At 38.3% G+C, this 23,773-nt stretch overlaps 1 protein-coding gene across 1 annotated transcript in view; it reads right to left on the bottom strand.

The window, feature by feature from the left end:
- Nucleotides 1–4,077: 4,077 nt before the first annotated feature.
- Nucleotides 4,078–23,773, bottom strand: part of TMOD3 (tropomodulin 3) — an 85,265-nt gene continuing 65,569 nt past the window's right edge. Inside the window, exons 6-10 of the mRNA XM_049613633.1 lie at nucleotides 17,739–17,869; nucleotides 15,989–16,096; nucleotides 13,303–13,446; nucleotides 12,211–12,355; nucleotides 4,078–8,366 (exon numbers count right to left, since the gene is read on the bottom strand). Coding sequence (XP_049469590.1) covers nucleotides 8,332–8,366; nucleotides 12,211–12,355; nucleotides 13,303–13,446; nucleotides 15,989–16,096; nucleotides 17,739–17,869 — 563 coding nt within the window. The 3' untranslated portion in view covers nucleotides 4,078–8,331. The remainder of the gene's footprint in view (nucleotides 8,367–12,210; nucleotides 12,356–13,302; nucleotides 13,447–15,988; nucleotides 16,097–17,738; nucleotides 17,870–23,773) is intronic.

Genomic DNA, 23,773 nt, shown 5'->3' with positions numbered 1-23,773 from the left:
TAACTTGAAGTCTGGAATTATGATACCTCCAGATTTGTTTTTCTTTTTCAAGATTGCTTTGGCTTCTGGGTCCTTTGTGGCTCCATACACTTTTACGATTGTTCTGGTTCTGTGAAAAATGCTGTTGGTATTTTGATAGAGATTGCATTAAACATTTAGATTGCTTTGGGTGGTATAGACATTTTAACAGTATTTCTTCTTCCAGTATATGAGCATGAAATGTCTTTCCCTTTGTGTTCTCTTTCATCTGTGTTTTATAGTTTTTAGAGTACAGGTCATTCACCTCTTTGGTCAGGTTTATTCTTAGGTATCCCATTATTTTGAGTACAATTGTAAATGGGGTTGTTTTAATCTTTCTCCTGCTTCATTATTGCTGTTTAGAAACGCAACAGATTTCTGTACATTAATTTTGTATCCTGTGACATTGCTGAACTCACGTATCAGTTCTAGTAATTTTTTGGTGGAGTCTTTCAGGTTTTGTAATGTTTATTTAGTTTTGAGAGAGAGTGTAAATTGGGGAGGGGCAGCAAAAGAGGGGGACAGAGGATCCAAAGCGGGCTCTCCGCTGACAGCAGTGAGCCCGTTGCGGGGCTCAGACTCACAATCTGTGAGATCATGACCTGAGCCGAAGTTGGACGATCAAATGACAAAGCCACCCAGACGTCCCTTGGGTTTTCTATATACAATTTTGTGTCATCTGCAAATAGTGAAACATTCACCTTTTCCTGATTTGGTTGCCTTTTATTTATGTTGTTTAATTACTATGGCTAGGACTTAGAGTACTGTGTTAAATAAAAGTGGTGAGAGTGGACATCTTTGTCTTTCCTTAGAGGAAAGGCGCTCAGTTTTTCCCCATTAAGGATGATGTTAGCTGTAGGTTTTTCATAGATGGCCTTTATTATGTTGAGGTATGTTCCCTCTAAACCCATTTTACTGAAGGCTTTTACCATGAATATGGATGTTGTACTTTGTCAGATGCTTTTTCTGCATCTATTGAAATGATCATATGATTCTTATCCTTTTCTTATTGATGTGCTATATTAAATTGCAAATACTGCAGCATACCACCCTTGCAACCCAGGAATAAATCCCACTTGGTCATGGTTTAGTGAATGATTTTATTTTTTATTTTTATTAAAATTTTTAAAAATACTTATTTTAATCTTTATTTTTGAGAGAGAGAGAGACAGAGTGTGAGCAGGGGAGGAACAGAGAGAGAGGGAGACACAGAATGTGAAGCAGGCTCCAGGCTCTGAGCTATTAGCACAGAGCCTGATTTGGGGACCTGAGCTGAAGTCAGGCATTTAACCGACTGAGCCACCCAGGCGCTCCAATGTTTGTTTATTTTTGAGAGACAGAATGTGAGCTGGGGAAGGACAGAGAGAAAGGGAGACACAGAATCCAAAGCAAGCTCTGGACTCTGAGCTGTCAGCACAGAGCCCAACGTGGGCTCGAACTCACAGACTGCGAGATCATGATCTGAGCTGAAGTCAGATGCTTAACCGACCGAGCCACCCAGGTGTCCCTATTTTTTAAATGTATTGTTGGATTCAGTTTGGTGAATCCAGTTTGCTAGTATTTTGTTGACGATACCTGAGAACTACTTTGGACAAAATTTCTGGAAATGTTTGATACTGAATTTTACATCTTATCTCGTATCTGTTTAGGAGGTGAGCCCTCCAGAAAAAGAAGAGCAGAGGTTAAAGAGGAAGAACATGACTCAAGTATGAAATGTGTGCTCATTGTGTACAGTTGACCCTTGAACACAGATCTGAACTGCGCTGGTCCATTTACACACGGTTTTTTGATATAATGTATTTTCTCTTCCTTGTAGCTTTCTTAATAGCATTTTCTTTAGCTTACTTTATTATGAGCATAGTATATAATACATTAAACATGCAAGATATGTATTGTTATCAATAAGGCTTCTGGTAAAGAGTAGGCTATTAGTAGTTAAGTTTCTGGGGGTCAAAAGTTGTATTTGGATTTTCGACTGTGCAGGGTTTGGGCACCCCTAACCCCAACATTGTCAGCTGCATATTATTTTCCACAGTTTATTTTTTTAATAAATTTTTTAAGGTTTATTTTTGGGAGAGACAGAGCATGAGCAAGGGAGGGGCAGAGAGAGAGGGAGACACAGACTCCGAAGCAGGAAGCAGGCTCCAGGCTCCAAGCTGTCCGCACAGAGCCTAACGGGGAGCTCAAACTCATGAACCACAAAATCACAACAAGCTGAGGTCAGACGCTTCACTGAGCCACCCAGGTGCCCCATCAACAGTTTTAAAGCAATGATTAAATGACTTGTTTTGATTGAAATGATAAATCAAGTTGCTTTTGCATAATCCTAGTTGTGAATAAAAAATGTTCAAAAGCAAGCCTGTGACTTTAGAAGATCCATTTTTCCCAAGGAAGAAACTTGTTTTGGTAACTGTTTGCTCTGGGTCTTAGGTTTTTGTGCATTTCAGCTGCTCTGCCCCACCTCATCCTCCTGGTTGGGCCCAGAGGTGGGCTTAGGTTCGGGTCAGGTATCGCATCTTCCCATATGTCCTCCTGTCCTGCCTAGCTGTGTTCAGGCCTCTTCTGTGCTTTGTCATCTCCACCGGCATGGCACCGCCACTGACCACCTCGCCCTGGATCTTGTCAGAGCAGGTACAGCATCGGAAGGCTCATTGGACACTGGGTGCTTTGCCTAGTGCTGAACTGGTCCTACCAGTTCTAGTCCTCAGAACAACGTGAAAGGTGGGTACTCTTATTTCCATTTTGGACCTGAAAGGTGGGGTCGAAAGAACTTTGAGACCTCTATCCAAAGCTTTTTCCTCCCAAGTAAAAAAATAAGCATTTTTGAGAGAAGGGTCATGAGCTTTTATATGGAACAATCACGAGGTTAAGCAGATACATTAGTGGCCTTCTGGAGAAAGACACCCAAAATACCTGAGATAAACAGTCACCATAAAATTTAGAGAAAAGAGCAGTGGGAAACAAAATACTAGATTTGACTCCTGGCTTTGTGACTGGCACACCAGGTGGAATATAATGGGTACCTGATAAGTATTTACTGAATGAACAAGCCAAAGGTCTTATCTTGGGCAAGTTACTTGACTTTCTAAAGTCCGTCTCCTCAACTCAGTGGGATTTGGACTTGACCATGTAAATCCTTCATGATTTACATAGTTTTTATTTCTCTAACTCCACAAGTTGATACTAATTGGATGTATTTTAAAAAACGTATTAGAGACTCATTCAGAACACTAAGCACCAGCACGGTTTAATCCTAAAGCCAGCTACTTCTCGCAAGGGTTGGCCCCGAGGCTCTGCTAAGTCTGCAAACAGGCCCAGGGCTGGGATCTCTAGGCCCTCAATCCTTGCAGATATAAAGGAAAGCTTCACATTTGAAGGACAAAAGATGTTTGGTGATTTTGGACCCATGAGTGGTCGGCCGCCCTATTTGGTCCCTAAAAGAGCAGAGGCCACTGCGCTAGGCCTAAGGGCACTGTCTCTCCATGGCCACTCAGACTCACGGGAGCTGAGTCACCTGCCAGGGCAAGTGCCCGAGCCTCCTTACCTAGCCGAGAGGACAGGCAGCAAGACCTCCTGCAGGAGAAAATGAGCCCAAAGGCCATTCTCCCAAGGCCAGCCAATATTAAAGATGTAAGGGGACGGTGCTCGTTCGCAAAGGTTCCAGAGCTCTGAAAATGTTAATTTGCCACTTACCCCTAAAAGATTCCTCAAACCCTTTACAACACATTTCATTGATTTCCTCTTTTGCTTGGTAGATTTGGGTGACTGGTAATTAAGGTCTTTGCTGTAAAAATAATCTGTAGTTTATTAGAATTGGCTCCCATCAGGTCCAAAATGTGATGTATCATAGGACCCTGTTTCTTCACATTTGTCAACTCAATTCACTTTTATGGACAGACCAGACTGAGAACTGATGGTATTTCAAGCACATGAAATTACTATTTTTATGGTTAAATGGTCAAGTATTGACAGTTTATGGTTTAATATAATAGAGTGGGATAGAATAACTGGGAAAATAATAAGCTTGTTTCTGAAAAGGCATGTAAGAAATGAACTTTAGGACATAGGAACTGAAGGGATTTTTTTCACACAGTCCAAGTGTATAGAATATTTGATAAACTTTATTGAAATTATTTCAGTATGAAGTCTAAGTTCTAAATGCCTACAGTACAGTTTTCAAAAGAAACTTGACTATTAGCCAAGTTTAATAATATTTTGTAATATTTATCAGTATATTTAATATCAGTAATATTGGAGTATCAGACTTAAGTGGAATTATAATGCAGAAGAATATAAGACCAAATTAAAATGATATAAGAATATAAAAATCGTTGCTTATCAATACATCTTCTCAATTTAAAAATAGTGAAGTTTCTTTGGTAAGTAAGTCTTGTGGTGAGAATGACCGAAAAACATGAATGCTCAGCGAGAGCTGATGGAAGGCGCTTCTAAAGATGGTTAGACCCAAGAGCTCACAGCTTTGAGAGCAACAGTTGTTCCGGTACGTCCACATGTTTGGTTCTCGCGGGTGCCAGGTCTTTAGTTGCAGCCACTTCGCTTTTGAATAGTATTAAGGGCATTATGCTAACTAAGGCAGAGAAAATACTATATGATCTCATTTATAGGACTATCTAAAAAAACTGAACTCAGAGAAACAATCGCCTGGTGGTTGCCAGGGCGTGGGGGTAGGAGGTGGAGGATGGGTGAAGGTGGTGAAAGCTACAAACTCCCAGTTATAAGATGAGTAGGTCTGGAGGATGGAATGTGCAGCATGGTGCCTGCAGGTGACAGTACTGTACTGCGTATCTCAAAGTTGCTAAGAGACTAGATCTTAATAGTTCACATCACAAGGAAAAATAATTTCGTTAAAACAATATGAGGTGACGGATGTTAACTAAACTTGGGGTACATATTTTGCAATATATACATAAATCATGTTGTGTATCTGAAAGTAATACGAAGTTATATGTTAATCATATCTCAGTAATACTAGAAAAAAATTTTTTTAAGTGAAGTGGCACTGTCATGGAGGAGCACGAGCACAGGACTAAACCTGCAGAGGTGGAAGCTACTGTGATTCCAGAGAAAGCACAGTCCTCAGACGTGTGGGAGGTGCTATGGCTCCTGACTCCAAGGGGAAAGTGAGACCTGCATGCCCTGGGAACACAGAGCCAAAAATAGAGAAGATTTTATGAAACCTTGTGAATCTTTTCATCTTATTTATTTTTTTTAGTGTTTTTATTTTTGAGAGAGAGAGAGAGAGCGAGCGACAGCGAGCAAGAGAGGGGCAGAGAGAGAAGGAGACAAAGAATCCGAAGCAGGCTCCAGGCTCTGAGCTGTCAGCACAGAGCTGACACGGGGCTTGAACTCACGAACCGTGAGATCATGACCTGAGCTGAAGTCGGACGCTTAACTGACTGAGCCACCCACGTGCCCCTCTTTTCATCTTATTTTAATGGCAAGGATTAAATATAATGTACAACAGAACATGACTAACATTTTATGAAAACAATTTTTCTTTTATAATTTTTATTATACTGTGGAATCCCCTTTTTAAATGAAGATACATCAGATACTGTCACTGGAAAAACCATTTACAAAGTTCTATTTACATGTAACTTTTCCAGAGTGCATCTATTGCACAAAGCGAGTATGTGGGTTACTTCATTCAAATAACAAGAATTTGCAATTTAATGACCAAGATAATTCTCCTTGAAATCTCTAACAATCTGTGAGTTTTTTATACACAAAATGTATATTTGGTCTTTTAAATGACAGGCACCTTTAGGAATGTATTTCACCTATACTTAAGACTTCTACTAGATTTTAGCTACAAGTTTATAGCACCAAAATCCACTTTAATAATATCAGCATTAGTATTAATACTGATGTTTTTCAATACAATTTCATGTAGACATACTTGAAAAATGAGATCTTCAAATATAAAATTTTTCAAAATGGGCAATTAAAAGCCTTTAAACAGCAATTTAAAAATGCAAAGAATATTCTTTGATTAGATAACCAGGTAAGTTTAAATTGGTTAGCCTACAGAATGTATGGTCTTAGAAAAATCTTTGGTTTAAAAATCAAGACTATGTGAGAACCCTAATCTATTACAACGCTTTAGAGCTATATATAGAAATACTGAATGTTACTAAATGGTTAAGAGGTGCTGGAGTTTTAAAGATCAAAGTAAACACCAGTTTTCTCCCTTGTAGTTACAACTCTTGAAAAGATTTTCTGTATTCAGTTGGAAGAATGTTCAGCTTTAAAGACATTCATGAAATCTTTTCTTCAATTATGTAATGCACTGTCACAGCTGAGAACTGGAATGGTATAAGCTAAACACTTAACTTCTTCATACTTAGGTAAATAATCAGTGAAAAAGAGATTACCCGTAAGTACCATACACACACTATGTAGGGTCTCGCTTATGTCTATTAAAAAAAAACCTGATGATAGAAGGGGTAACATACTTATCAGTTCACTGACTTATAGACAAAGCAAGCAAGGAAGCCCTGGGTGCCTGCTCCGTGCTGACTCCCCATCCTGCTGGAAGGGTGCAGTCTCTAAAGTCAAGTACATTTCCAAAGTTGCATATGAAAAGGGGACACACACACACACACACACACACACACACACACAGAAACCCTTGCTAACTTGGAAAAAAAAAATCAGTGGTCTCTAACTCAAAGGGAATAGTGCAAAGTCGATCTTTGGCCCCTTTAAAACACTGGATATTGATTCAGAAAAACAAAGACACCCACTTCTTCTGAGGGAAGCTTTTGCCTGTTGAGAAGGGTTAATACCAGATCACACACAAGAAGCTGCCTAGCTCAATAAGTAAACTGTCCAGCCCAAGCCAAAGGAGTGACGTTTTATAATTCAATTTCAAAAATTCTTTTTAAAAGAATCAACACATCTATCCTTACTTTTAACTGGGATTCTTCCCTTTACTCCATGTAAGTGATAGAGGATAGTCAGGCCTCAATTTTGGGGGTCAGGATTACTCAGATTTTTTCCTGCCTGCCCTCTGTAGCTGGGCCAACTCTGCCATCGTCTGCTCCAGGCGCTGACCTGAACAGGTCCACATCCCACCATGGTACACCGTGCAAGTGCTCGTTTGAATACCGTGAGCAGTACGAAGAAACTTCTCTTGTGAGAGATTCCTTTTACACAATATGGACAAAAAAGCCAGATGATGAGAGGGAATATAAAAGTAGATGGATGAAGAACAGTTTTCCCTACTGGTTGGAAAATTCGTGGAGTGCCAATTCAGTGTTATTGATGTAATTCTGCAGTGCACACACAAACTTTCACGATACTGTGCCACAATTTATACACATGCCAGTTTCTAATTTACAGTAAGCATCAGTTTAAGTGACTATTTGGCATGTGCCTCAGACTTAAATTCCATCATGTTTGTTATCTTCGATGTCATGTGTTTAATAACCGCCTTTTTTCTTATTATCCTAAGTAACCAAGAGTTGACTATATGTATGCTTTTACAGGGAAGAAAACAGCTTGTCTACTTCGATGCTTTTTACTATGAGCTTTCACAAAAATTTAGTAATGCCCACATTATTGAAATAAAAAACTATAGTGAATTTAGCCATAACTGTCCTTTTAAACAAAGTACTAACCTGGCCAAGCTGATGACTTTGTTGAAACAAGTCCAGGTGTTGGTGCCACAGTGGACAAGTGCGGTGACCAGGAATGTGCAGAAGGCCCCTTTCTCTCCCCAACAGACCGGCTTTTATTTCTCAGCCGATGACCAGATTTGGAGTCGTTTTAAAACTCTGGTATCTTGCTTTCTTGATAGAAGCAAAAAGCACACTCTTGCCAAGTTCATGTATTCTAAAACAGGACAGGGCTCCATGTGATGGAATAAGGAAAGCTGTGAATGTCTTGTACCTAACAGGTACAATAGCAATTCTAATGGCAGTAATGTCCCTTTTTGATTTAAAAAAGATCAGTCCTTAAAATGTTCATACTATCTACGTAAATGATTTCCTAAACTTTTTTTACAATTGCATTTTTAAACTCATGACTCCTCACAAACCATTTAAGCTAAATTAAAACTGATTTTAGCAGAAAGAAATAATGTTATAAAATACAAAATATCACCTACTATTGATTTTGCAATTTGAAACTGATAACAATGTAAACTAGAAAAAAGATACATGTAGTTAAAAAAAAAAAAAAAGATTTCCAGTCTTTTCCCTTCTATCCAGGAAAATTTTACATCTGACATCACCAACATGAGCCCTTGGTGACCTTTTAAAGTCTCCCAAAGATTGTATCTCGGTGGATTTACTGGTGGTCTCCTTCAACTCGTCTTTTGCGAACTGTGAAAAAAAAAGAGAGGATGTTAGAAATCCCTGTTACTTTGTACAGGGTTAACTTGCTTGTAACAAACAAGTTGCTGCAGAATCCAGTTATAGTTGTACTGACATGTAACGTCCATTTACTTGTTAAGCACTGAGGGGCTTCAAAATGAGAACAAAGACGTGTCCTCAGCTCCCCTGTGCTTACACAGCAGCATCAGAAATCTAAAATCACGGTCATCAATCACCTTTAAGTCATTGCACCCATTTGTTATTTAAAAAAATTGACACCTCTGTTAAGACGATTAATTATAAATTACTGTGTTGAATTTTGAAATGACATTCAGGAAGCTGGGATTAGAAAGTATTAAAAGCAACAAATATTTGCATGCTCTCCTGATTAGGCATTACAATGTATCTCCTTAGTTTGTGAAAGAATATACCAAAAACATTTTTTTTTTAAGTTATTTATTTATTTAGAGAGAGAGCACAAGCAGAGGAAGGGCAGAGACAAGGAGAGACAGAATCCCAAGCAGGCTCCGCACCATTAGCACAGAGCCCAATGAGGGGCTCGAACTCACGAACCATGAGATCATGACCTGAGTTGAGATCAAGAGTTGGATGCCTTAACCAACTAGCCATCAAGGTGCCCCAAACATTTTTCTCATTTTAAAGGTAAATGACTTGCTACTATTTCCCAAATTTTCTTTCTAGGGTCTCCTACAAAATGAACCAGGCTCTGACAAAACAACAAATAGAAAGTAATGAAAGTCTCAGATCCTGGTAATGTGGTATAAGGTCACATGAGGGTACCATAATAAACTTTGGCCACCAAAGTGGTCAACTAATTCAGTGGATGGTGTACAGAAAGGCGCATATATCTCAGGAGTTCCCAGCCTCTTCACAGACTGATGACCCCAAACCATTACGCTGTACTCAGTAACAGTAGGATAGAGTCTTCAGGCAGACATGCAAGTGATGTGCATAAAAGCTTGTCTAGCTACTGGCTGGGTGCTAGCTAGAAAGTAAAAACCGGGAGATAAAAAGTATCAAGTTCCCACGAACATTTTTATACTTAAATAATTAAGTACACCCCGGGCTCTAATTTTAGTTCATGTTAATGAAAAGCAGGTTTCCTGTGTTTACTGAAATACTAAGGGAAAAAATCAAATAGAGACTTGAGTCCTCAAATACAAACCTAATTCATATATATAGATCTCTGAAAAACAAATATCGAAAGGTAAATCAGATTAACTCTTTAGAGTAGAACATTTCCAAGAAAAATTTGAATTGCAGCAGGGTTTGGATGTTATTGGCAGACCATTTATGATGTTAAAATGCATGTTATAGGGGCTCTTGGGTTACCCAGTTGGTTGAGCATCTGACTCTTGAATTTGACTCAGGTCATGATCCCAGGATCATGGGATCAAGCCCCGTATGTGGCTCCTTGAGGAGTGTGGAGCCTGCTTCAGATTCTCTCTCTCTGCCCCTCCCCCCACCCACTCACATGCTTGCTCTCTCTCAAAATAATGTAAAATAAAATAAAATGCATGTTATTAAAAAATACATGTTGTAAACAAGATCTAAGACAAAGTGGAGCAAACAAGAAAGGAAGAAAATTAATTATGTGGTTAGCTAGTGTAAGGACAGTAATAGGAGACTCAAAGTTCAATCAAATATTGCAACATATACCATATAATCTCTTTGCTGCTACAGCTAGGACACTTCTTAGCTGGAGAGATGGGAGTAGGTAGGAGTATTTGGATGAACAGAAAATAATGAGAGGAAAAGATTATCAAAATCAACACTAAAGATCTGATACAGCCCGATTTGCAAGATGAAGAAAAACAATATGCCCAAGAGATTGTGTGTATGTTTCAAGTTTTGTTCTTTGGTATCTCTTTCTGGTGGCTACATAATTAGATTGCATATCAGAGCACATGTCTTTATGCTGGCAGCCTTGATCTGTGGGCAGCACTCAACGCAGGGCTCTAAAAAAAAGCTGCGGGTGCTAGGAGCACATAAAGTGCAAGATGGGTCCAAGAGCCATTTCCGACTCTTCTTTCTCACTTGGCATCTACTTGTTACAAGCAGGTCCTCGGCTCAGCCTCTAGACGAGAGGCTTATAAATCTGGCCCTATTAACAATTCTTTGGCAATTTCTTTCCAAAACCTACTCCACTAATACAGGTTCTCAATACTCTATGATCCATCAATTGCAAATAAGTTCTAACCTCATATCCTATCTCTGGAAGAGTAAATAGTTATTTTTTGAAGTATCATTTTAATCATGTATTTGGTGGCCAATAATGGCTCTCAAATGCCTCCCACAAAAAATCCAAAGAAATGAAGTTTCTTCCCATGTAATTTTAGTGCCTTCTACTAGCATTCCCTCTTAATCTGCTGACATCACTTTTTTATTCTGTTAGCTTTAAACAGCAAGTACTTATTGAAGAATTATTCTCAAGGCAGCATCCTGCAATGAGAGTCAGTTTTCAAACTCTACAAGCTGTCCTCAGTATATAAATAACTCGCTTGATCCCAAATCTGGGTTTTTATCCGCGCAATTCCCCCACTCCAGGAATGTCCTTATTCTCATTTCACGTCTAAAAATCTGGCTTGGATCAGAATGCAACAGCATGAGGTGGGGGTCTAGAGAGCTACCAACACAAAGCTGTCTGCTTTCTCTCAGTTCTGCTTCACGTCAGACCACACCTTCAACATGACCTCCTCATCTCTATTACACGTGGCCCCCGGCACCTACTCACCTGCATAATGTCAACTGAAAGCAGCCTAGGAAATAGTTTTTATGTGTTCTCTCATCTTTTGGTAGATTGTTGATTCTTGATGTAATTAGCGTGACTTTGCAAATTACACTGAGAATCAACAGTATACCAAACACACCAATTTCCTAAAATGCAAGAGGCTAAAATCTTCTATGGGAAACTAAGTCATTGAAGGACAGAAAGGGTTTGAACTAATACTCTTCAAAGTAATTTGGGTTGAGGGAAGGAGGCTGTAACATTTTCTGCATTTAAAGAATGCAAACTCAAATATGGTTGAAGCTTAAAAGAACTGCCTCACTTTGAAGTGCTATTCGGTTTAGGAAATGTTATTTTATCTCTTGTCTAAGTACCTCTTTAAAAAATCTTTCAGTGACAAACAGAAAAGGTTCAATTTTTGGAAACATGTAGAAACAAAATTATAAGCATCATATTCTTTAATTCAGCCTTGGCCAGAACACTTGCATCAAACAGAAGCACAAGCCTCAGCAGTATTTCAGTGGGAACCAGGAAAAAAAAAGGGCAACGTCTGACGTTGACTGATGTGCACTGCGAGAGGACAACCTGCCCGGTAATGGCTGTGTCAGGGAGACCGGTAAGGACAGCCAACACTTGTGTGCCACACACTATAAAACTTGTATCAAAACTAGAATTACTCCATATTTTATCATGTAAAACTGGATTTCTGCCTAGGCCTGTTTGATAAAAAGGGCAAAAAACTTTCCTGTCATGTTGAAATCTTTAATCAGGAGGTGGCTTGTAACAGAGAACAAAATATTTGTTACAGGTAGCATTTATTATGTTTCTCGTAGAAAACCATTCACTTAAAGCTGTGAAATATTTGTAAGCAGATCCACTAACCCAATAATCACTACAACTGCACTTAAACTGAACTCTACTTCAATCAATATAAAAAGGCTTGTGCAGATTTAAAAAACAAAGGCCAAGTAATTTGTGCAGATTTAAAAAACAAAGGCCAAGTAATCTGTGTTAACATTTTTTTTTAAAGTAAAAAAATGTTCCTCCAATACAGTAGCTTAATAATATAATTCAGAAATTTGATTTGAAATGCATATGTCTTACCTAAGTCATTGTTTTTTGTTATAGCATTAGCTGCCCTGGTTCGGGGTCCCTGCTGTGTAAACTGATAACCAAATTTAAGGATATTTGTATTTTCCTCAAGCATGTTGGCGATTTCCAATTCCACAGCTGTCCCCAACTGCTGCCTCTGGAATAATTAAAAATAAAGAACAGTATTAATAAACTAATTCAAAATATTTTTCGAGGTAAATCAAGACTAAGATATTCAGGTACATGCTGATTCTGTTGGTCTTTTTAAGTTTTCCCAATTCTTACAATATACATAAATAAGATAAACAAATCTTAAAGTTCAGTATATGATCATACAGACATCAAAAAATGAACATTACCAAAACAAGATACCACTTCATACCCATTATTACAGGATGACTATAATCAAAAAGACAATAACAAATGTTGGCAAGAATGTGGAAAAATTGGGAACCTCACACATGCTGGCACAAATGTAAAATGGTGCAGTCGCTGTGGAAAACAACATGGCCATTCCTCAGAAAGTTAAACACAGCGTTACCACCAGACCTCGCAATTCCACTCCTAGGTTATGTCCATGAGAAATGAAAACCTATGTTCGTATAAAAATCTGTATACGAATGTTCATATCAGTATTCCTAATGTTCGAAAGGTAGAAATAACCCAAACAGATTATTTAGCCATAAAGATTAACTACTGATACATATTACAACATGGATGAACCTGCAGAATATTTTGCTAAGTGAAAGACAGTAGACACAAAAGACCATATACTATATAATTCCATTTATATGAATTGTCAAAAATAGGTAAATGTGTAGAGACAGAAAGTCAATTAGTGATTGCCAGGGGCCGGTGGGAGGGGTGATGAAAATGTTCTGGAATTAGTGGTGATGGCTGCACAACTCTATAAATATGCTCAAAACCCATACTACAAATACTAAGGTAACATTCTGGATGCTTCAAATGTCTTCATCTGCTTTCAGGCCGCCACCTTCCCACAAGACTGCCCCAAAGCCTTCCTGCCACCTGCCTCCTAAACCCCCAGCCCCTACACAGCAGAGTGGGCTGGAGCTCCCACAGTTATCGCTGTAGAACACTGACCTGATTGTCAATCTTGAGCTCTGCCAGGGTTTCATTATCTCTCAAAGCATCAATCAGTGCTAGAATCCCAGCTCCTGTAATAAAGTTGGACTCCATATTTAAGCTCTTCAAATTTTTGTTCACTCTCAGCATATCTGCAAAAGCCTAGAAATTAAAGAAAGTATTTGAAGATAAAAATTGACAGCGTCTATCACATATTATACCTACTATAAACAAATACACTAATTAACAGAACAGCTTTGATGTTTCTCATTAGGTTGTTTTATCTTGACACACTACCTCACAGGCTTCACATGTATCTACTTTTCACAAGTACCCTGTCACAATATTTAGATTTGTCACTGTTGATAATATTCTCTGCTGCTGTTCACACTGTTATGTTCATTCACACCCTATTCCTTGCTTCTTTCCCCTGTGTCTCTCAGTTTCTCTCAGTTTCTGGGTAGGACTAACTTCATCGAGGTCTCTTTGGAACAACTTTTCTTACTTAGGTCCTACTGCAGTTAGGTTACTGTGTCACCAAAGGAGGATAAATTGTGGATTGCTTTTCAGGGCAGAGACCAGAAGGGATGCCTAAGGCAGAAGGCCAGAAAAGCTCACAGATAAGCAGAACTTAAAGTCAAGTTAAAACAACAGGCAAGAGGGGGCAGACAGAACTTGGGACAGGTATCTATTTCACTTTTGACACTACATAAAAAAGCTGGCTTTGAGATGGGAAAGATGGATGTGGGCAGCTCAGTGAGGAGACTACTGCAATAATCCAGGTGAGAGAAGATGGTGGCTAAGACTGACCAAGGTGGTAGTTGAGAAAGGGGTGAGAAGTAGTTGGATTCTGGAATATTTTGAAGACAAGGCTGGATATACATTTAAGGTGGTGAGAAAGGGAAGTCAAGGATGACTCCATTTCTTTCTGTCTTAAGCAAATGAAAGAGTGAAGTTGTCATTTAGTGAGACAGGAATGAGTGGGAAAGGAGCATGTGTGGGAGGGAAGTCAGGAGTTCGGTTTGGGACTATTTAGGATGTCTGTTAGACATCCAAGCAAGCTGTTAAGTAAGTAGGTGGACATGAGTATGGAGTTCAGGACAGAGGCACCAACAGGGCATAATAACACTGGAAGTCAGCAGCATATATAGAAAATACACAGCAAAGAAACAGAGTGACATCAACTAGAAAGTGAGTGTAGACAGAGAAAAGAAAAGGGCCCAGGATTGAGCCCTGGGTCATTCCAATCCTTAGACGTTGGGGAGATAAGGAGCAACCAGCATAGGGACCAGAGAAGGGATGTTCAACGAGGAGGGAGGAGAATCAAAGGGAGTGATGGCCTCAAAGCCAAGTGAAGAAAAAGGTTCATACCTTAACCCAGGAATGCAAGGTTGATTTAATATGCAAAAGTTCATCAATATAATATACCAGATTAACAGAGTAAAGGACAAAAACCACATGATCATCTCAATAGACACATTGAAAGCAGTTGATGAAATCCAACACTGTAGATCCATGAATGAAATCCTCTGCAGATGTCAAAAGAAAGGTCTAGAACTTTATGCAGTGATATGAAAAGATCTCTAAGATATACTGTTGGGTGAAAAATTAAGTTGCAAAACAGCATATACTGCATGACTTCATTTATGTTTTTAAAAATTATAGAAAATTGGGGCGGCTGGGTGACTTAGTTGGTTGAGCATCTGACTCTTGATTTCAGCTCAGGTCATGATCCCAGGGTCGTGGGATGGAGCACCATGTTGGGCTCTGTACTGAGCATGGAGCCTGCTTAAGATTCTCTCTCTTTCTCTCTCTCTCCCCCCCACTTGCCTGTTTACACTCTAAGAATAAAAAATAAAATAAAATTGAAAAATTATAGAAAAGAAATACAGGTGGGAATGCAAGCTGGTGCAGCCACTCTGGAAAACAGTATGGAGGTTCCTCAAAAAACTAAAAATACAACTACCCTACGACCCAGCAATTGCACTACTAGGCATTTATCCACGGGATACAGGTGTGCTGTTTCAAAGGGACACATGCACCCCCATGTTTATAGCAACACTATCAACAATAGCCAAAGTATGGAAAGAGCCCAAATGTCCATCGATGGATGAATGGATAAAGAAGATACCACATTTTCTTTGGTGTGTTACTGGCAATCAAAAAGAATGAAATCTTGCCATTTGCAACTACGTGGATGGAACTGGAGGGTACTATGCTAAGTGAAATTAGAGAATGACAAAAATCATATGACTTCACTCATATGAGGACTTTAAGAGACAAAACAGATGAACATAATGGAAGGGAAACAAAAATAATACAAAAACAGGGAGGGGGACAAAAAAGAGACTCATAAATATGGAGAATAAACTGAGGGTCACTGGAGGAGTTGTGAAACGGGGGGATGGGCTAAATGGATAAGGGGCACTAAGGAGTCTATTCCTGAAATCACTGTTGCACCATATGCTAACTAATTTGGATGTAAACTTTAAAAAATAAAAAACGAAATTAAATAAATCAAATTATTTAAAAAAAAAGAAAAGAAATACAGGAACAAACCCATAAAATAGATTATGTACTGCTTAATAGCTAAATATCAACTGAAAAAAGAGTACGTCATGTTCATAAAATCAGTTTAGCCATCTCTGTAACATACGCTTGTATATAGCCATCATTTCAATATTATCAATAGTAGCTTACTTACAGCAGCAACAGGGTCATTGCTCCGGGTGGCTGCAAGACTGAAATATTTCACATGTGTGTTGGTTTCCAAAGCTTTTGCAAAATCTTTTAGAGTTGGAATTGGGATATTCTTGAAAGACAATATGTGAAATATTACCATTTTAGTTTTCAAGAAATTCAGTCTATTAATTAAATATATTTGTACTTTTTTTTTTAAGTTAAATGTACTCAAATTATATACACATAGCATTTAGTCTACAAATGAAAACAAACAGCCTCCTTCATATCTATGTGATTTCTCTCTTATGGTACATCTGCTCAAACTGTTGATCTAGAGCATAGTATATATCATTATTTCTCTAGCATTTAAAGAAATTTCCATTATTCTACACTGAACTATTTGGATTATAGGAAGTCAACACCTTAGTATTCAAAATGGATCCACTCTTCTACAGAGAGAGAAAGAGGTCACTTAGTTTAAGCTACAAGGCATTAAGTGAGATTAATCTTACACTACCTGAAATGTGGAAAGATAGACTTCTAGAAGGCACTAATTTCTCCCTTTAGTACCAAGACTACAATTCCCTGTAGCCTGGTTATTTTTTGACCATTACTGTTGATTTAGAATGTGAGGATTTTTTTTTTTTAATTAAAATTAGTGATCAACTAGAAATGTTAGCTTTTTCCAAGGCTTTCCTTCTTTTGCTCAGAGGAAGGAACAGCTGCTAAAGGAACAGAAAGGTCTTATTCTCTAGCTTCTTATAATTACCAGATGCTCCCACAGCCCTCAAAAGACATAAAATGAGGAATTAAAAAAATAATAAAATAAAAAGGAATTCTTAATGTAGCTCTTATACAATGACCATTACTCTAGAGATAATTTGAATTTACTCTTCATAAATTTAATTATCCCTAGGCCCTCCTACCTCATTTCTCCTTTACTCCAAGGAAGAGCTACATTTTTAACAACTCAGTAAGATCCCAGAAAGCCTACTTCTAGGTGTCTACTCAAGAGAAATGAAAACATGTTTGCATGTTCATTATGTGTTTAATGGCTTTATTATAATCATCCCAAACCAGAGAGAATCCACAGGTCTATCAACTGGTGAATGGATAAACAAACTGCAGCACATCCACACAACAGAATACTGCTCAACAAACTGATACATCCAACCACAGAGATGAATCTCAAATGCATTATGCTAAGTGAAAGAAGCCAGACTCAAAAGACTACATACTATATGATTTCATTTGTAATGCATTCTGGAGAAGGCAAAATGATAGGGAAAGAAAACATATCAGTTGCTGTCAGGGGCTAGAGCTGGGGGCAGAAAATGATGACAAAGGGGAGTAACATGTTCTACATCTGTGGTGGTGGTGATCTTACAACTTATGCATTTGTCAAACTCACTGGACCTGTACATGAAATAGCGAGAGTTTCACTATATATCAATTATAACTCAAGAAACCTGATTTAAAAAAAAAAAAAAAAAAAAAAAAAAGAACCCAAAAGACTAAAAAACTCTTTTTACTTTGAGAGCCAGAGAGATTTATGCTGACATTCTGTAGGGTTTACAGGTTTACATGCTACTCTTTAAAAAGCAAGTCAGAAAAATATTACACCTTAAGCTCTAGGAATCTAAGCATACTGTTAGGACCAAAAACTTTACCTTTAAGTAGAAAGAATTACACTATATCAAAACTGCCCAAACTCTCATCCTACAGCTGACTCAAAGCAATTAAAAATTTTATTAGTTGCTTAGCATACCTACCTTTATATTATTCAAATTGACTTCAACAAGACGAACATCATTTTCTTTAATTCTCTTTAAAGTCTCTTCAACATTGGTTGGATTTGGTGGCTCATCAAATACTGGAAGAATCTTTTCACCTTTCACCACATCTGTAGTAACAAATGAAAAGAGTAAGTGTCTTATTGGCTGATACTATTACAGTGAATTCATATATGAACTTGATCACACACACATACATGCACGTTCAATAGAACTAACCAGAAAGCTCCCCCCACCATTTCTAAAAGATCCGTCATGTGTTGACACATATTTAAAGCACTCAAATAAAATGTTATCCTCTTGTATTGTTTTCTCTGAGATTTAATTAGTAATTACTGTAAAAGCAGTAAGAATCACAGACTTGAAGAAACATAGCCTCGGTGAAAAGAGTAAAGTGAAGGAAGGATACATGACCTCTTTCTCTTACGGGGAGTACTACATCTGGGGAAAGGGGGAGGACAAGCAGGAACAGGGAATGGGGAGACAGAGAAGCAACGGTATATAAAAGAGCTACTGAGACAGAAATCCCCCAAATTACTGCCCTCCTTCACTTCTATCCCCCAATCCTTCATCATGTATACTATACCCACACACATAGCCAAAATACAACTATGCAAAGTTGAAAGAGGACATAAAAGCCTTGAATCTTCTAATGAGATCTAAGTGCACTTTGATGTGTGTGTAAAGGTCTATGAACACGTGTAACAGGCAAACTTTTATGGATAAATTTTCTGGGGAGAAAACCTACAGCATCAGATTCACAAAGAGGCAAATGACATAGAAAGATTGACAAGGTCACTGTCTGGCTTAGTTCTTCCTTTCTGCCTTCCTCTAGCTTTTTGTAGCAAAACTCATCTTAAGACAAAGTATACTGAATAAATTCCCTTCTTTCAAAATACCACACACATACACACATAGCATCCTGAGGAGATCAACTTAGATGATGGTCTGAAAATTATTTTCCTGAGGAGAGTTGAAACATCTGGGTGTATCTAGACTGGACATATATATTAAAAGGAAGTATGCACATTTTTTTCAGATTTATCCTGTAGAAGGAGAAGAGAGAATTTCAAGTTGTTCTGAAAGGCTGGATTAGAACAGGTGTAGGTTGCCAGGAGGCAGAGTATGGTTCAATACAAGGACCAGCTTCCTATCAGAGCTCTGCTAAAAGGACAGAATGGGCTCCCTCTCACATAAGTTCAGCAAGGTAATCTTCTCCAAGACTATAGATCAAGGGGGCTGGAGAAAAAAGATTTCTTACCATAAAGAAAATTAAGTTCTATCTCAATTCTAAACTTTATAAAACCAAAATATTTCTTTCTTAATTCCACAGAATATATGTGTTTAAAAAGCTTTACTTCTGAATAAAGTAATGGATCCAATAAATGGAATGCTGAAACTATTAAGAAAGGCTCATGGGAGACTTTAAAATGGATGGATCAGGAGGCACCTGAGTGGCTCAGTCGGTTAAGCATCCGACCTTGATCTCAACTCAGGTCCTGATCTCAGGGCTGTGAGTTCAAGCCCCATGCTGGGCTCCACACTGGGTGTGGAGCCTACTTAAAAATTTTTTAAAAAGGGATGGATCAGGCTGCTAACATGTGAACACAATGATGACTTTTGGCACATTCCCCAAAGAGGAATGACCAGACTTGTTATACGATTCAATTACCACTTAGGAAGCATTCTTGCCCCAAAAAACAAAAACCAAAAAGCTGCACATACGCCTCTAGAAAATAATAGTTTTCAGAAACATAGAAGACAGAGAAATATGTAAAATGATACCACAAGGGGAAAATGGTGATGGAGTAGGAGGACCCTAGGTTCGCCTCGTCCAATAAGTACAACTGGGTAACTCTCAGATCATCCTAAATACCCCAGAAATCAACCTGAAGACTAGCAGAACAAATCACAAGTAAAGGTAGAAAAGAGGCAGACTGAAGAAGGTAGGAAGGGTGAAGACACAGTTTGGGAGAGAAATGGATTTGTGGCCTCTGTGGTAGGGAGGGAGCTGTAATCAGGGAGAAGGATGAGAGGCAGACTAGCACTCAGGAAGGAGCACAGGATAAATGAGTCCCCACAAGCAACTGGCTTGGAAGGTGAGTGGGCTCGAATTTCATGAGTTCTTACAACCAGTGGGGCTTAAGGCCTGGATTTTTAAAGGTCAGTGTGCTTGGCTGTGGGAGACCTCGGAGGATATTGAGGCTGCTGGAGAGAAGACAGGCGAACAGCCTGTGGACATACAGCGTGGAAACAACAATCTGAAGAGCGCCTGGGACATACAGTGGGGAGGTTAGTTGCCTCATCTCAGATTGTGTCCCAGAGAAGCAGCATTTACGGACCTCTTCATAAAACCATTACCCTTAAGAAAAGGACACACAGCTGACTTTCCTAATACAGAGAAACAGGCAGAGAGACTTAGACAAAATGAGAAGACAGAGGAATCTGTCCCAAATGAAAGAACAGGGCAAGAACATGGCCAGAGATCTAAGCAAAACAGATATAAGTAACATGTCTGATGGAGAATTTAAAGTAATGACCATAATACTCACTGGATTTGAGAAAAGAGTGGAGGACATCAGTGAGACCATTACCACAGAGAAAGGGAATAACACACCAGAGATAAAGGGCTCAAAAAAAGAAATGAAAGACAGGCCTGAAGGAAAGAACAGGATGGAAGAAGCAGAGGAATGAATTAATGACCTAGAAGACAAAGTAATGGAGAGTAATCAAACTGAACAAAAGAAAGAAAAAATAATTATGCTTATGCAAAATGAAAATAGATGTAGGGAATGCAGTGACTCCATCAAACATAGTAACATTCATATTATAGGAGTCCCAGAAGTAGAAGAGAGAAAAAGGGGCAGAGAATTTATCTGAAGAAATGATAGCTGAAAACTTCCCTAATCTGGGGAAGGAAACACATATCCACATCAGGAGGAACTGAGATCCCTCAACAAAATCACCAAAGAATTTCCACACCAAGACACATTGTAATTAAAATGGAAAAAAATAGTGATAAAGAAAAACCATTAAAAACAGCAAGACAAAAGAAGACAGTTACAATACAAAAGAAACCTGATAAGGCTATCAGAATTTTTCAGCAGAAACTATCCAAGCCAGAAGGGAGTGCCATGATATATTCAAAGTGCTGAATGGGAAAAACCTGTAGCCAAGAATACTCAATCCAGCAAGGCTATCGTTCAGAATACAAGGAGAGGGGTGCCTGGGTGGCTGAGTTGGTTAAGTGTCCAACCGTTATTTTGGCACAGGTGGTGATCTCGTGGTTCGTGAGTTGAAGCCCCACATTACGATCTGTGCTGACAGCGTGGAGCCCATGTCAGATCCTCTGTCTCCCTCTCTCTCTGCCCCTTCCCAGCTTGTGCGCTCTCTCTCTCTCTCAAAAATAAATATATTAAAAAATGTTAAGAATAGGAGAAATAAAGTTTCCCAGACACTTAAAGGAGTTCATGACCACTAAACCTTCCCAGCAAGATATATTAAAGGGGACTCTTTGAGTGGAAAAGAAAGACCAAAAGTGACAATATGAAGGTAGGAAACACAGAAGCAGTAGAAATGAAGATTTCTGTAAAAAACGAGTCAAGGAATTCACAAAATAAAAGGATATAAAATACGATACCATATACATAAAACATGGGGAAGACAGAAGAATGGGTTCAAACTTCACTACCAGCTTAATATAAACTGCTATATGCAGAAGACATTATATACAAACTTAATGATAACCAGAAATCATAAACTACAAACTGGGGTGTCTGGGTGGCACACTTTGTTAAGTGTCCAATTCTTGATTTCAGCTCAGGTCATAATCTCATGGTTTGTGGGTTGAGTTCTGCATCAGGCTCCACATTGACAGTATGGAGCCTGCTTGGAATTTTCTCTCCCTCTGTCTTGCAAAGTAAATAAACTAAAAAAAAAAAACAAACCAAACTAATAGATATGCAAAGAGTAAAGACAAAGAAATCCAAATATATCACTAAAGAAAGCCAACAAACATGAAAGAAAAGATCAGAGAAAATCTGCAGAAACAACCACAAAACAAGTAAGAAAATGGTAATAAATATGTACCTATAATTACTTTGAGTGTAAATGTACTAAATGCTCCAATCAAAAGACACAGGATAACAGCATGAATTAAAAAAACAAGACCCATCTATATGCTGCTTATAAGAGAATAATTCTAGACTTAACGACACCTGCAGATTCAAAGTGAGGGGATGGAGAACCATCTATCATGCAAATGGATGATAAAAGAAAGCTGGAGTAGCAGTGCTAATATTGGACAAAATAGACTTTAAAACAAAGACTGTAACAAGAGACAAAGAAGGACACTATATAATAAAGGGAATAATCCAACAAGATAGGACAATTGTAAATATTTATGCACCCAAAATGGAAGCACCCATATACATAAAATAGTTATTAACAAACATAAGGGAACTAATCAGTAATCATGCAACGATAGTAGGGGACTTTAACACCCCACTTACATCAATGGACAGATCATCTAAACAGAAAATCATCAAGAAAACAATTGATTTGATTGTCTGGACCAGACAGATTATTCAGAACATTCTATCCTAAAACAGTAGAATACACGTTCTTTTCAAGTGCACATAGAACATTCTGCAGAACAGATCATATAGCAGGCCACAAAACAAGCCTCAACAAATTAAAAAAGACTGAAGTTATACCATGCATCTTTTCTGACCACAACACTAGGAAACTAGGAATCAACCACAAGACAAAATCTGGAAAGACCACAGACACATGGAGGTAAATAACATGCTACCAAACAATGAATGGGTCAACCAGGAAATAAAATATGAAATTAAAAAGTGCATGGAAACAAATGAAAATGAAAATACAAGGGTTCAAAGCCTTTGCAATGCAGCAAAATTGGTTCTAAGAGGGAAGTTTCTAGCAATACAGGCCTACTGCAAGAAATAAGAAAAATCTCAAATAACCTAACCTTACACCTAAAGAAGCTAGAAAAAGAACAAACAAACCTAAAACCAGCAGAAGGAAGGAAATCATAATGATAAGAGCAAGAATAAATGATATAAAAACAAACAAAAAAACCCCACAATACAACAGATCAATAAAACAAGGAACTGCTTCCTTGGGGGAAAACAAAAACAAAACAAAAAAAACCTGATAAACTTCTAGCCAGAATTATCAAGAAAAAAAAGAGAAAAGACCCAAATAAAATCACAAATGAGAGAGAAGAAATAACAAACACTACAGAAATACAAACAGCTATAACAGATTATTATGAAAAACTATTTAAGCCAACAAACTGGACAACCTAGAAGAAATGGATAAACTCATCAACATATATAAATTACCAAAACTGAAACTGTTAAAAATGGAAATATTTGAACACAGTGATTATCAGCAAAGAAATTAAGTCAGTAATCAAAAAACTCCAAGAAATAAAAGTCCAGGGCCAGATGGCCTCACATGTCAATTCTACCAAACATTTGAAGAATTAATACCTATCCTTTTCAAACCATTCCAAAATATAGACAAGAAAAACTTCCACATTTGTTCTGAGGCCAGCATTACCCAGATACCCAAGTCAGATAAAGACACCACAAAAAAAGAGAACTATAGTTCAAATCTCTGATGGACATAGATGTAAAAATCCTCAGCACAATACTAGCAAACTGAATTCTACAATACACTAAAAAAATCATTCACCATGATCAAGTGAACTTATTCCTGGGTTGTTGGGTGGTTCAATATTCACAAATCAATGTGATACAATGTGATGTGTCAATAAGAGAAAGGATAAGAAACATATGTTCATTTCAACAGACACAGAAAAAGCATTTGACAGGGGCGCCTGGGTGGCGCAGTCGGTTAAGCGTCCGACTTCAGCCAGGTCACGATCTCGCGGTCCGTGAGTTCGAGCCCCGCGTCAGGCTCTGGGCTGATGGCTCGGAGCCTGGAGCCTGTTTCCGATTCTGTGTCTCCCTCTCTCTCTGCCC

This window comes from Panthera uncia (genome assembly GCF_023721935.1).
Source record: "Panthera uncia isolate 11264 chromosome B3 unlocalized genomic scaffold, Puncia_PCG_1.0 HiC_scaffold_1, whole genome shotgun sequence".
Lineage (NCBI taxonomy): Eukaryota > Metazoa > Chordata > Mammalia > Carnivora > Felidae > Panthera > Panthera uncia.
This window is presented reverse-complemented; position numbering and strand designations above follow the sequence as displayed.